The sequence below is a fragment of the Ranitomeya variabilis genome, chromosome 2, assembly GCF_051348905.1.
Source record: "Ranitomeya variabilis isolate aRanVar5 chromosome 2, aRanVar5.hap1, whole genome shotgun sequence".
Lineage (NCBI taxonomy): Eukaryota > Metazoa > Chordata > Amphibia > Anura > Dendrobatidae > Ranitomeya > Ranitomeya variabilis.
Window position 1 is genome coordinate 70,850,345 of NC_135233.1, and position 15,818 is coordinate 70,866,162.

Below are 15,818 nucleotides of genomic sequence, written 5' to 3' on the forward strand. Positions count from 1 at the left end.
TCCTCACCTAATGTATCCTCACCCTTCCCTTGTAGATTGTGAGCCCTCACGGGCAGGGTCCGTCCTCACCCATCCCTTGTAGATTGTGAGCCCTCGCGGGCAGGGTCCTCTCTCCTCCTGGAGCAGCTGTGACTTGTATTGTTCAAGATTATTGTGCTTGTTTTTATTATGTATACCCCTCCTCACATGTAAAGCGCCAAGGAATAAATGGCGCTATAATAATAAATAATAATAATAATAATCAGCATGCACAAGAGATAAATGTACCCTGACAAAAATGCAGGAAGAACGCAACAAAAACTAAGCAAAACCTGCTGTTTTGAAGCAAGTTTCTTTTTCTACCAAGAAAACCTGCAGAAAAAAAGCATTAAAAACGCAACGTGTGAACATAGACAAAAGATTCTGGGACAACTGCCCAATACACAGGACTAATCACATTTGTGGTTGTCATCCAGAGCCTTTCTGGGTTAGTGCTATGTAATGGCCCGGACACATTCTGCCTGATATTTTGATGTACAATAACAAATTGTATTGCGGTACCGTGTTACCCAGAAAAATCGATATTGCCTGATATTTTGGTATTTTTTACCATGAATACAATTACATGCACAGCAGGAGTTTATTTTCTGACGTTCTGGTTCTTTGTATGTTCTATATCTTCCAGAATGAAGAACGAAAAGCGGATATAAGCAGTGCCAAAGCTACAGGGAAAGATGAAGAAGTAATAGCCATCTGCCGACTGCATGGCTTTTTAGGAAGACCAAGTACAGAACAGCAGATGAAGGCCTTAGACATGGAATATCATCAACTCAAAGACCAGGGTGAATCGAGCAGGGCTGATTATATCCAGAATCTGTATGCCTGGAAGGCTAAACAGGCTGGTGAGGTGAGTGTTGGGGCCTCCTCTATGTTCGGCTTTTAGGTTGGAATTACCTGTACTACTAGGTAACATTTGCTGATATACCCATTGTGGGTGTTGGGGACTTTTAGGTATTTATGATAACTCTATCTACTACTGTTGTACTATGTGTTGGCTTTACCTATTATGAGCATATTGATTGATGTGATAACCAGCTACCCACAGTGGTTGTGCATTTGCATATTCATATAGGCCACAACGCTGACCTTGCATATTTTATCCCCCCCGCTTTTTGGGTTTATCTGCTTTGTATATACCTCCTTATACTTGTCGTATTGTATATCTTTGCTGGGCATAGCACTTAGGTGTCACTACCCCTGTTATATATTTTTTCTTTGTTACATATTTTAATGGTTGCTATTTGTACTAATTCTTAATAAAAACTATACATTTTATCGTACTCTGCTCTGTGATTCACTTTTTTTGCTTTGGAAAACATATTGTATATGACGTGATAGAGCTATATATTTTTTGCCGTTGTCTGGTAAATATCCCTAATAGAAATTATTAGAATTTTTTTTAAACTATTCTCATTGGAAAAAGAAATTACTAATCTGGCCATAGTTGGGTAATGAATGAGTTAAAGTGACATGAGACGTGAAGGGCCACTTTTCATGATGCATTATGTTGCGTCAGCTTTAGTCTAATTATCCAAGTTGTGCAGTAGATTACCAAGGGTCCAGTTTGTGCCGAGTTGTCTCTTCGCTCCTGCAGGTTGAGCGCCTCCGGAGATGATTAAATGTGCGATCTATTGATTTCTTCAGCCCAGTCCATCACTGCATTTTACATTTCTGCTTTATGGTTATGGGTCTCCAGAGACATTGGATGCTGTTTTTATTTAAGTAGTGTTTTTTTGTTAGGAGCACCTGCATATAAAGATCTACAAAGTGCATTATTTGCCGTTGGATGACACAGAAATGTCGATATATGCCTCACATAACTTACACGTGACCAACTTCTGCACATTCAGATGAAATAAAAAGTGTGTCTCTAATTGTATGCAATGCCAATATGTAGTTTTTAAAGCTGTAGACAGTAATAGAAAGAAAAAGAAGAACTCCGGCACCAGGGTCATCGTGGGGAATTCATCCTCTCCCTAGAGGTCATTCTGAGCTGGAGTACATGTCATCCTTTTATGTCATTATTTCAGTTAGTAAAGCAGAAGGGGAATCTATGGCAGATCTGACCGATCCCTTCTTTTTAAAAGATCAGATCATTGATTTCCATTTTAAACAGTCCTGTAAATGAAACTCACAACAAGACGGGGCGAAGCTCTAAACCAATATTCCAATATGGTGGTAATGATGCAACTGAAATGCAAGCAATTACCCCACCAAAATGTCTGTGGGGGGGACTTTATAAAGTGGGTGTGCGATTGGTTAGTTCGGCAAATAGGTTTAAGTCAGATTTATGAATTGCCACTTTTTAAGACATAAAAAATGCCACAATTCTCACATAAGTTGTGACGTGAAAGTTGGAAAAACAACTCTAGACAGCAGTGACATGATGTGGAAAATTTATCAAACATCCCACAACACTTTGATGAATTTGACTCCCATAACGGCAACACAGACACGATCAAAACTGACTTAAAAAATTCTCCACATGATAAATTAGACTAGATCATTTTGAAATAAAGATTTATTAAAATGGATTATGCTGGTTGATACATTTGGTGCATCTTTGGTGTATCTAGCTGACTTAGTGTCACAGTGGTAACTCGCATGCCTCCTGTCACAATTCATTTTTGGAGTTGTGACAGCTCTGGCTCTGCTTTAATTTAAATGTTGTTTTTTGCATTCGTGCCAGCAAGAGTTAATGTCGGTTTTCTTGCTGAAATCTGCTTTGTTGCTGGTCAGCTGGTGTGGGTGGTGAGCACTCCCACCATCCTTTAAACAGTCACATGATGCATCAGCTGACTGTTGGTAATAGAGTTTGTCTGTGTAGACCAGCCTAGGAGTTTGGAGCTCTCTAGTGCCAGCGGTGTATCTGCTACTTCTGTGGAGTTTGGTTTCCAGATTCCATATCCTCTGCTGTGTGGAGCTTGGCAGCAGAGGCTGGAGCTAAGTTTCTTGCTTTCTTACCTTGTCTGTCTCGTGCTTGTCACTATTCCCTGTGTTGATACCATCTGCAGTGGTGAGGCTAGCGTCCTTGCCTGCCAGTGCACTACCCAGGGTATTGTTTGGTGACAGCTAGGAGCTAGGCATGTGACGGCAGGGAGGAAGGACCCGCATAGGGCGTTAGTGGAGCTTAGGGATAGGCACAGGTCTTTGTTAGGAGGTGCCCCATCCCTCATTCCCTACTGTTAGGGCCTTCCTCTCCCTTTTTCCATCCCGTTGTTTGTAAGTGTTGTGACGTCTACCGGTCTTATCCTTTTCGAGCGTGACACCTCCTCAGTGCCGCTCTACTCACTGTGGTCAACGAACAGCTTCTCCTCATGTCAGGCTGTCTCGCTGCGTTTGCCTCTTGCAGCATCCCTCAGCACTGATAATTCAGCATGTAGTTTCCATTTGGCTTTAGGGGGCAAGGCCATTCTCTGCAGGAATTTAACCCTGCTGCTCCCTGCATAGATTAATTTCCCTGGCCTATCCCGTGCCAGCAGAGTCTATATTAGGCAGCTCCTTTCACCATTCTTTGCCTGAACGTTGTTTCCTAGTCTGCTAGCACCATGTTTATGCATTTCTCCATATTCTGTCTTCTGTTATTGACCCGGCCTGTTTACCTGCTTTGTTTGCCTTCTCCATCCCTGACTCCAGCTTTGTACTGTGAACCCACACTGCCCACCTCGACCTCTGATTGCCTGACTATGCTCCTATCTCGCCCTCTTATACCTCGTACCCTTGGCTCTGACCCTCCGGACAGCTGCTGCAGTCCCGGTGACTGCCTAGGAGTGGTACCTGGTGTCTATCCCAGCCTAAACCTGGTGCTCATCCCAGCCTATCCTGGTCTGTGGCGCAGTTGGTCCACATCCACCAGCATTACTTACATTGTGCCAGCAATTTGTTTGGCAAATTTTATTTTATTTATTTTATTTTAGACCTGCTCCTTTCCTTCTAAGCCACGTCCCTTTTATTTAGAAGCCAGATCCCATTGACAGATGATCCTCAAAAGTGTCTACAAAACAATAAATCTGGTTCAAGGAATGGAAAAAATGTTTTTTTTGTGCTTTTACCATAGTAAATTTCAACCATTTTTTTCGAAGGATCAAATCTGAAATGCTTCTAAGACTATGCCCGATTTATCAAGGAGTTTTTGCCAGAAATATGGCACAAAGCTGCTCGAAAGTTTTCAAAAATGTTCAGCAACTTGATGTTGACTTACTACATTTTCAGGCCAATCCTGGCAGGCTCTGCCAGCTTTTGGGAAAGTATATGAAGCTCAGACAAGACCAAGCGCGCCCCACAAAAGCATCAGAATTTGCACCGTAAGGTGGCATAAATTATCACTGTAATGTATACCAGACCCTTGTATGTCGTAAACTTTTTTCGTAGCACACAGCCTTATTTTTTGCAAACCACATCCCAGAATCTCATGTAAGATTGCACATGAAACTTGTTCCTGTGGTTTTTCCTGTGATCTAAAGTGATTTTGTCACGGCTTTAGACCATTGTCTCCCCACACGGACCATCGGGGAACACGCTCTCTAACACTTTCTCAGCCTGTGCTATATATTTCTAGATGTCAGCACAAGCTTCTGAAAAAAGGGTAAAGGGACCGTGAATGTGTTGTATTCTCCATTGCAGAAAATTGGAGATATCGAATAAGCACCCCGCGCCCCTTTCACAGTGGATATGTTATAAAACTGAACTTTAAAGTTAAGTACCATTTATTATAGAAAAATATCTATTCCTAAAGGAAAATCCATGCAGAAATGTAGAATCTGGGAATTATGCCTAAAACACTTTTACAGCCGAAACGATTATGGCTAACCAGAACCAAATGTCCAGTCCTGGTGCCAGCTCATAATCTGTTATTTACTGTTTATTTCAGTCTATTGGATCGTCTAAGAACTTGTGATACTGGAGTCTTGGGAGCTCTGACATAAGTGGGCGCAAGCTGTTTTTGATATCTTTTACAGCGTAAAGCTGGATCTTCCAAGATCACGTTCTGCAGATCGGGAGCGTGACATCAGGAGAAGACAAATGTGATCTTCAGACACAGAAAAGTTTTGACTTTTTATTTTTTTTTTATTATTTAGGCTCAGTAGCTTGGAACGTCTGTTACAAATTACTTGCTGAAAGTCATTTATCACCTTTATAGCTACTGCAACTAAAAGCAATATTAGCGATATTTTTTTTTTAACTCAGTCTGATACCTACTTACCGGTATATAAAAAGCCAATCTAAAAGTTACATATCTCAACATAGTTAAAAGCTCTAACTTTTTATATTTGCTTTTCATATAATTGTTTTTCCTTTTATTTTATATTTCATATAGAAGTTTCTGAGACTTTTCCGCAGCTGACTATTTGACATAAATGAGATGATTTAATGAACTGTAAAGATGCGCAGTGTACACATCCACCGCCTCATAATAATCAACGGGAACTCCTTGGATGTGTGTCTTATGCATTTCTTGGAGACATGGCGTGCTACAAAGGGGCACACAGAAACCGAAATCAAGGCTTGCGAAAACTTTTTCTGAACAGAGATTGTCTGCAATATATTTCTACTTTCATTAATTTACGCTTATTTACTCATGTTGGGGGCCATCAGAGCTAAGACAACTCAAAAATTTGACTTGATTCTGGAGGGCCCTGGTCAATTAGTATAGATATGACTAATAACATTAGGCCATGTTCATACATTGCAATAACAATGCTTTTTTTTTTCTAAAATGACAAAATCGCTTTCATTTTACAGCAAATTTTGAAAATCTCTGTAATTGTATGGTATTAACAATGCTTTATAGGGCCATTACTTGTTCAATACTATTCTCTGGCTGTTGTTTGTCTCCCATTTAGCAAAAGGGTTAGTCAATGAAATTCAACATGGCCTCAATATCATTTGTAGGGATTGTTGGTAACAAACAATAGTTAGCAGATTTGACCGACATTGCTCTAGTGTGTGACTATTGTTAGGGTAATCTTTTGTTCATTAGTGCTCTACAATCATTGGCCTGCCAGGTGGCACCACTTGAGCCGTGAATCACTGGCTAAGACGATGGGTGGCACATGGGCAATAAACCTGACTGTCCAGCTAAGATATCCCATGAAATGAGCTACAGACTTGTGATGAGCGAATTTGTCCGGAAATCGATCGCCAAACATAAATTCTGCACGAATATGGCACATTCGGATTCGTGATCAAAAACACGAGCAAAATGTTATAAAATCAGAAAAAATCTGCAACATTCAGTAAAAAGTGCGGGAAAGTATTTGCGTTGCCACAAAAGTATTTTAAGCACTTTAGCAACGATAATGGTGTTGTGTCATGAGCGTTTGCCACATGTTTGATGAGGGGGTTTGCAGAGCTCAGAGGCGTGGCGTTCTTGTGAACAGTAATTTTTTTTCTTCCTAACTTTGTGTTCACACTGTGGCTAGCCAATTAGGGTGCAGGAAACACCCACAATGTCCTGACACCATGGCTTGTGTCATTGGCTGCTGAAATCGCATGTCCCTCTTCATATAAAGAGCGGACATCTTGTTTTAGCACCATTTTGACACTGTAACAGAGCAGAGAGACTGCTCCTGATGCTGGCTCTGTTAGCTGCAAGATTTTAGCTAGTTAGCTAGGCGGTTGTACATCAGATAGTGTAGCTAACTACTGTCCATTGTGGCTGTTAAATTTACCTTCCAGCATTTTTTTGCCATTACTGAGGTCCGCAGACAAAGCTAGCAGGGCACATGTCCTACAAGTGTGTTGTGTGCTGCTTCTATTGTGCTTCATGCACGAGTATAGCATTCTAAATCTTTTTTTTTTCACTGTTTAAATGTGAAACAACCTGCTGTATCCCACCTTGTAATTTAGTGCTGTGGTGATATGAAACTGTCTAGAGACCTAACGCACATTAAAAAATATATATAATTTTTCTGTTGCAAAATGTTATACAGCCCGCCGTATCCCACTTTGTAATTTTGCTAGGTTAAAATTAATCTGCAGATCTCACGCGAATAAAAAAAACAAAACTCTGTTGCTAAATGTCATACAGTAGGGGACATCTGACTTTCAAATTGTTTGTAGTATCTAGTGAGTTATAGAGGACTGTTCCAGAGGCCCCACAAAAATTCTTCTGTTACTGATGTCATAAAGTAGGGGACATCTGACTTTCAAATTATTTGTAGCATATCTTCTTTGTCATTCAGGCCTCATCCACACTTAAACAATTTTTACTTCTGTGACTAACGCGATTCAGCACACCATATGTCACCTTGTAATTTACTGCCGCTGAAATTCAGCTATTTACAGAGTTAAAAATCTAATTTGTTGTTGCTAATACTGTGCTCCTACCACACACTCTGAGCAACATGACTGGGAAAAAGCGAGGCCATCGTGGAAGGGGAATTAGGCTTGGTGTTCAAGGTGTACATCGGGTAAGTGGTAATGTTTGTGAAAGCACTAGTGAACCAACAATGTCATGTCCTATTCAAAGACAACTGACAACTCCTGTTACTGGAAGGGCTATTGGAAGACACACAGCGGTATGCCTTGTTAATGAGGTCCAGAAACAGCTTGTGCTTGAGTGGATGGCAAGCAAAGCTTCATGCGGCCTCTCCTCTTCTTCAACATCACACCCAGTACAGTCCACAGAGATGGCACCCAAATTACCCTTGCTTCTCCCCACGTCCCAAATTCTCCAAAAGTACAACTGACTGTATGGAACCACAGATGGGTGAGTCTGAAGAGCTGTTCACACATTCTATGCCATGGTCATCAGAAGTTTACTCAAAAGCTTCACAAAGTCAAAAGGAGGAAATCTGCACCAATGCACAAAATTGTTTTAGCTTGGATCTGGGGCAGGACGAAGTAGGGTCCAAGCAGCATTCTGATCCTCATCATAAGATGTTAACCCCTGGGGGACGTGATCCCGATGAGACTCAGATATCTGTACTGTGCTATCAGGGCAAGAAGAGTAGGAGGGTGACTCCAAGGGCTAGGAATGTGATAACACAAAGGATGATGAGATAGATCCCAGTTGGCATGAACATAGAGGCACACAGCTGAGTGAGTAGGTCATCTGAGGAGGTTACGTTGAGCCGTACATGGCAGACACGTAGTGATGCAGCCATGAAGAGCAATGCATCCTCAGCCACAACTGTGGCTGTGACCAGCAGCATCCACGGGTCTGCAACTCGCAGGGGGTAGCAAGGGTTGCCTAGCCTGGGCCTTTTTTTAACACTGCAAAGGATGAGCCAACTCACATAATCTGCCAACTTTGCAACAAAAAAAAGTCGAGGTAAAAAGTACAATAATTTGACTACTACATGTATGAACCTTCACATGCGCAATCAACATGCGTTACTCTGGGAATCCCACTGCGCTAAAATGCGGACCTCAACAACCATCAGCCACCCCATCAATTGCATCTGCAGCTTCTTCCTCCTCCTCTGTTACCGTGTCAACTATTGAGACGCAGGTCTTCAGCAGCAGAATCTTGGGTTCTTTACCCACTGAAGTCACGCTGACAGAGAACCTGCCGTCAGCTGTAACGGAAGCGGACATGCCTGCTGTTTTGACTGATCTCAGAGAATGAGCACACCTCAACTTTCTCAATCCACCATAACATCTCTGCCAGCAACTCTGTCACGGTCCAGCAGTTTGTCCGGTTCACCGTACTCCGCCCTCTCTCAGCACTGCAGCCAGCACTGCAATTGTGGTCACGTAAAATATTGTTTCCTCCTACACATGACAAAGCTAAGAGATAGAACTCCACCATCTCCTATCTGTTGGCCATGGAAATGCTGCCTTTCCGCTTGGTAGATACAGACGGTTTCCAAAAGCTGATGGCCGTCGCAGTCCCTCAATACCAATTGCCCAGTTGCCATTACTTTTCTAAGAAAGCTGGGCCTGAGCTATACCAGCATGTTGCAGACCACATCACCCGTTCCTTGACTAAATCTTTGTCTGCGAGGGTGCATTTCACTACAGACACTTAGACGCGTAAGCATGGCCAAGGGCGTTACATCTCGCTGACTAGGCACTGGGTGACTGGTGGCTGTGGGGATAGGCGCTGCTCCACAAGTCTTGAACACTACAGGACTGGCAGGACAAACCTCTACATTTAACACTTCCTTCACTGCTTCTGCCTCCTCCTTTATCTCCTCTAGGGCCTCCACCTGCGCCCTCAACCTCTGCCTTAATGAGACATGCATTCCAACAGTGCAGAGCGAATCCCCACCACCTCCGTACTGCGCAGCCAGGGCTCACCACAATCAGGCAGTGTTAAAATTGATATGCCTGATTTGATAAGCTGTATGCAGTTATACAGCTGAAGAGTTGTGGACAGCTCTCCAAGCTGAATTTGATCAATGGCTGTCTCCACTGAACCTGCATCCAGGGAAGGCTGTGTCTGATAACGGTGCAAACCTGGTGGCAGCCCTACGGTGAGGCAAGCTCACACCCATGCCTTGCATGGCTCATATCCTCAACCTGGTGGTACAACATTTTCGTCACCACTATCTTGGCCTGGGTGAGCTGCTACAGAAAGCACGGAAGCTGTGTGCTCATTTCCGCTGTTTGCACCCCTCAAGTCATCTACTTGCATTGATACAGAGGTCTTTGTCCATGCTAGTTAACAGGTTGATATGCGATGTCCCAACACGGAGGAATTCCACTCTGCACATATTGCAGCGACTGTGGCAGCAGCAACGAGCCCTGATGCAGTATGTCATGTCATATAGCCTGGGCCAATGCAGTACGGACATGGCGCATATCATGTTTATTAAGTGGGCACAGATTAAGGACCTCTGCACCCTTCCGCACAGTTTTGAAATGGCTACTAAGATGGTTAGCACTGACGACAGCGTCATCAGCATCACTATTCCGGTCATCTATATGCTGGAGTAGACTGCTTCCCACCCTGGAAAGGGGCTCGCGAATGCCGGAGTATCAAAACACGCTTTTGTACAACCTTATGAGATCTTTTTCCCAAGACAGCAGTGAAGCACACAGTTCGCATCGCAGCTCTAGACTTCCAACCTCCCGCATGTCAATTCGTCAATGCCAAAACATTAGCAGCAGCAGTAGTGTAAGTGGAAAAAGTAATTTTTGAAAGTCCTTTGACACTTTTTTTTACACAGCTCGTGCACCAGCACAATGGAGTCCAAGTCTTACAGGTGGTGAATGAATGGGGAGGATGGTGCAGGAGTATCTAGAACTGAATATCAATACCATCAGGGAGAGTTGTGAACCTTTCACATTTTGGTCTTCCAAAATGGATGAGTGGCCTGAGCTCACCTCACATGCCTTGGAGGTTTTATCATGTCCGGCAGCCAGCGTTCACTCAGAACGTGTCTGCAGGGCTGCTGGTGGTATCCTGACGAATAAGTGTAGCCGGCTGTACCCTGAAAATGTAGACTGCCTAACTTTCATCAAGATGAACAAGTCATGGATCCCCAAGGATTTTTGCACCCCAATCGCTGACTGTATAGACTAGGCGATATTGCATTTTTTAGTATGCTGCATTAATGTCACGTAACTGCACTCTGTGATATCTTTAGTGTGGCTTCTGTGCCTACTGATACTGCTGCTGCAGATGTTAACACAAATTTGTGGAAATACGAACAGTCATGGTTGGTCTACATCTACTGGGTTGGCTGTAGTGGAAGACGTGTCAGTCCCAATTATATTTCTAGTTTTGTGAAATTTGTACCACTTCAGCGGTGTCAGGCCCTCATTTGTTTAAATGTGAGCACTCCTTGTTGGGTGTCCATCTGTTAGGTGTCCTTTTGCTGGGTTGGGTGTAGTGGAAGGCCTGTCGGTCCATATTATATTATCTACACTATGGTGAAATTAATACAACTTTGGTGGTGTCTGCCACTAATTTTTGGAAATGTGAGCACTCCTTGTAGGTTGTCCATCTGCTGGGTTGGGCATAGTGGAAGACCTGCCTGTCCATATTATACTATCTATACTGTGGTGAAATTGATGCCACTTTGGTGGTGTCTGCCAATACATTTTGGAAATGGGAACACTCCTGGTTGGATGTCCATCTGCTGGATTAGACGTAGTGGAAGACCTGTTGGTCCCTGTTATACTATTCCTACTGTGGTGAAATTGATGCCACTTTGTTGGTGTCTGTCACTAATTTTTGTAGATGTGTAGACTCCTGGTTGGATCTCCTTCATGCGTGTTGCCTGTAGCAGTAGACCTTCAAGACCGTCAGGCCGCCACTTCCTTGGACTCAACTACCCGTGTTACTATCCTTAGATTTTTCTGACAATAGTAGTCTATGAAATTTATATGATATTTGTGCCACCTGAGTGTGGCTCAGCATGAAAGCAGGTAGAGGTGTTGCATGTGGTGTCATGGCTCCCAGCAAAGGGTCCCTTCACCGATCCCTCACCCACCTTGTCTTACTGTGTCGTTCAATTGAAAGCTGTAAATGTTGTCTCAGACCCCGATCCCTCATGCCTGGCTGATTGCTACAATTAGTACTGTGCGTGAATTGAGGCCACTTTCCTGGTTTCTGCCCCTCATTTGATGTGTTTTTGCAGCATTTGGGGCCTTTATAAGGTGTTGTGCATGTCTTTGTTTTTGCCTCCCATTGCCATGAATGGCGTTCGGTTATGTTCTGTGAATATTCAGCTAACATTGTAAATTAGGCATTGCAATCCGAACCGGACATTGAATATTCCCTCATCTCTACTAGAGACCTGACACATCACTGCGCAGAGTTGCAGAACTTGTCAGTGATTTCACTATGATTTTTGGTCCATTTGGCCATCATGATAAAATAAATATCAGTTTTTCTAAAACAAATAAATCTGTGGCGCAATATGTTTGCAGGCCCGTGTGCAAATAGTCATTTACAAGAGAAGTGAATCTACGAGAAAACAAGACGATGAAACGAGGATCTGTAAGGGTACCGTCACACAGTGCAATTTTGATCGCTACGACGGCACGATCCGTGACGTCGCAGCGATCGTATGATTATCGCTCCAGCGTCGTAGACTGCGGTCACACGTTGCAATCACGGCGCTGGAGCGATGCCGAAGTCCCCGGGTAACCAGGGTAAACATCGGGTTACTAAGCGCAGGGCCGCGCTTAGTAACCCGATGTTTACCGTGGTTACCAGCGTAAAAGTAAAAAAAAAAAAACCGTACATGCTCACCATCTGATGTCCGTCCGGTCCCTTGCCGTCCGCTTCCTGCTCTGACAGATCCGGCCGTACAGTGAGAGCAGAGCGCAGCGGTGACGTCACCGCTGTGATCTGCTCTCACTTTCCGGCCGGCAGACAGTCAGAGCGGGAAGCAGACGGCAAGGGACCGGACGGACATCAGATGGTGAGCATGTACGGTTTGTTTTTTTTTACTTTTACGCTGGTAACCACGGTAAACATCGGGTTACTAAGCGCGGCCCTGCGCTTAGTTACCCGATGTTTACCCTGGTTACCAGCGAACGCATCGCTGGATCGCTGTCACACACAACGATCCAGCGATGTCAGCGGGTGATCAAGCGACGAAAGAAAGTTCCAAACGATCTGCTACGACGTACGATTCTCAGCAGGATCCCTGATCGCTGCTGCGTGTCAGACACTGCGATATCGTAACGATATCGCTAGAACGTCACGAATCGTACCGTCGTAGCGATCAAAATTGCACTGTGTGACGGTACCCTAAGGCAACAGGCTAGGCATTAGGTGTTAGTTGACTTTGTGTGACTGTCTTACCCTGTCCACTTTTGATCCCATCTCTCCTCTTTATTGCAGGCCAACGTCTTCTCTCGGGGTGAGGAGAGCGCGGTGACACGGGCGTTCCTGAAGTATAAAGATGCTCTTTCTCTGGATCCTAATAACTGGCAATACAATTTTCATGTGGGCCGACACTTGTTGCTACGGAAACAAAACAAAGAGGCCCTGATGTTCTTACAAAACTCCCTGGCCCTGCGCCCAGCATCTGCCATTGCCAGGTGACGTGATGCTTTCCTTCAGCTCGTCTTCTGTGTGACATGATCGTGTCATCTGTTTGTGAGGCACACTGATACTCTTCACATTTATAGTAATATGAGTGGCTGACCGAGATCCATGCCGCCGAGCCGTGGGAGGACGGGCGCGTCTTCCCGTGATCACACTGCGGCATAAACTACACCCTCTACATATAACTCCTCCAAGTCACACGCATTGGGTGTCCTTGTGCATACAGTGTTTCTCCTCCATCTTGAGAAAGACCCAGAATTATGGAGCTGAAGCGTTGCCCGCCTGTACGCACAAGATGTGGGCGTAAATAAATAACACATTCTGCAATATGGAAGCTGCCGCCTTCCGATATAATTCGATCCAGTGTTCAGGAGTGAACCCCCCCTGCTGAGACGACTGTACAATCCAAATTACACCGAGCGGGTGTTATTAATAACTTCTTATTAAAGAATGTCAAATTTAAAGGGGTTGTATATAAGTGACTGAATATCTGGGAGGCTCTTGAAATATAGAGAGATGGCAAATCTCCCGAAACCTACTGAAAGCTGCCAAAATCTCATGGAAACCAGTGATTTTTGCATTCAGGGAGGAAAGGAATAGGGTATAATCTGAAAAGGACCTAGTATATTAATAATCTAAAAGAAAGCAAAAAATGACTGTTCAAACTAAGCACAGCTACTCGGGGCACCCTTGGTGTGGTCGGTGCACCTTACCACCTACTAGCTTTCCATTTATCTCTGCCTTCCTCTCGGACCTGTAAAGCCAGCGCTGTCAATCAAGGACGAGGAAGGCGGAGACAGATGGAGAATATGTAGGTGGGAATGTGCACTGATCCGCTCGGCCACACCATGGGTGCACCAAAGTTATTTGGACCTGACAGACTCCCTTTAAAGAGAACTTGACATGACATTCGTGCTGCCCAAGCCCATCAACTGTGTTATTGTAGCCGTGTAAGTTACAGTGTTTCAGTGACAACTTTGAAAAGCTATCTGGGCACTCGGTATCCTGGCTGGCTACTCCGAGGCCGGTCCCAGGCGGTCGGTCTCAGGCGGTCGGTCCCAGGCTCACCCCCCTAAAATGGCAAATCTCTCCCTATCAGTCATGGGGAGTGGGGCTGAGTCGCCATGGACCTACCTCGCACTAGTCTCTAGATGTTTGGTCCTCGGCCGGCTTTTTAAATTATTTTTTGGGACTTGCCGCAGCATTTCAGATTAAAACCTACACGGCTGCAATAATGCAGTTATTAAACATCATAATATTTCAACACGTTTTTAATACAACACGCACAATCCAATATGGCAAATAATTGTAATCTGTAGTGTAATGTCATGTGCTTGTGTCTGGGGTCTAGATGTTATGTTGGCTTAGCTCTACTAGAGCAAGAAAATGGTCCTGGAGCTAGAGTGCAGGAAGCGATCGTTTACCTCCAGCAAGGCATAGAGGCTTTCAGCCACCAGCATGCTGCACAGGACAGGTCAGTACTAATGGACATATATAATGCACCAATCTGTCTAAAGCCCTTCCTTCCTCCATCCCTTCCTTCTCTCCCCGTACCAAATGTGGGACTCACATCTATTAGACACTGAAGACATAGCCTGTAAAATGCTGTTATTGTCCGAGATCGGAATACCCTTTTAAATGTGTTGTCTACTTAAAGGGAATCGGTCACCAGGTTTTTGCCAACTAATCTGAGAGCAGCATAATATAGAAACAGAGACCCTGATTCCAGCGATGTGTCACTTACTGGGCTGCTTAGTGTAGTTTTGATAAAATCATAGTTTTATCAGCAGGAGATTATCTGCCATGTGGTCCTCCATATTCATGAGCTCTGCATAACTCCGCCCCTGCGCTGATTGGCAGTTTCTGTGTACACTATACATGGACTGACAGCTGCCAATCAGTGGTGTGGGCGGGGTTATAGAGAGCTCAGCATTCAGAGAACTGCTAGACACTGATTTTATCAATGTAACAGCAACCAGCCCAGTAAGTAAGACATGGCTAGAATCAGGGTCTCTGCCTCTAAATTATGCTGCTGTCAGATGGGGTAGCAAAAACCTGGCGACATATTCTCTTCAAAACAAAAACGTGTACCCGTGTCCCTCACATTAAAATATACAATTTACTTTTATTTTCAAAGGTTCCCTGACCTTCAGATATTACTGTAGTCTAGTCCCAGGTCCTGGTAGCGAACAGGAGAGGTGGTCTGATGAAGGGATGTCCTCGGACCTGTGTGTGGCTGGGGCTGCTTAACCTAATACTAATGAGCAGTCGGCCAGCCCCCTTCACATACAGCTCCGATGGCTACTTTCACACTTGCGTCGTGCACTGAACGTCGCAATGCGTCGTTGTGGAGAAAAAACGCATCCTGCAAAATTGCTTGCAGGATGCGTTTTTTCTCCATAGACTAACATTAGCGACGCAGTGCCACACGTCGCAACTGTCGTGCGACGGTTGTGTCGTGTTGCGTCGGACCGTCGGCACCAAAAAATGTTGCATGTAACGTTTTTTAGTGCATCGTGTCCGCCATTTCCGACCGCGCATGCGTGGCCGGAACTCCGCCCCCTCCTCCCCGCACCTCACAATGGGGCAGCGGATGCGTTGAAAAACAGCATCCGCTGCCCCCGTTGTGCGGCGCTTTCACTGCTTGCGTCGGTACATCGCAACGACACAATTCGTCGTGCGTTGTATGACGCTAGTGTGAAAGTAGCCTAAGTTGTACATATTCATATGAGGACATCAAGTACAGATGTTTTTTTCCTCTGTCCAACCTCTTTATAATAATAATAATAATAATAATTTTATTTATATAGCGCCAACATATTCC

General features: G+C 44.3%; 1 protein-coding gene across 2 annotated transcripts in view; it reads left to right on the forward strand.

The window, feature by feature from the left end:
* The window catches only part of LOC143804440 (uncharacterized), a 95,368-nt gene that overhangs the window by 56,553 nt on the left and 22,997 nt on the right, over positions 1-15,818 (forward strand). For both annotated transcript variants that reach the window (XM_077282543.1, XM_077282542.1), the window contains exons 11-13: positions 665-886; positions 12,788-12,987; positions 14,346-14,468. In XM_077282543.1, coding sequence (XP_077138658.1) covers positions 665-886; positions 12,788-12,987; positions 14,346-14,468 — 545 coding nt within the window. The remainder of the gene's footprint in view (positions 1-664; positions 887-12,787; positions 12,988-14,345; positions 14,469-15,818) is intronic.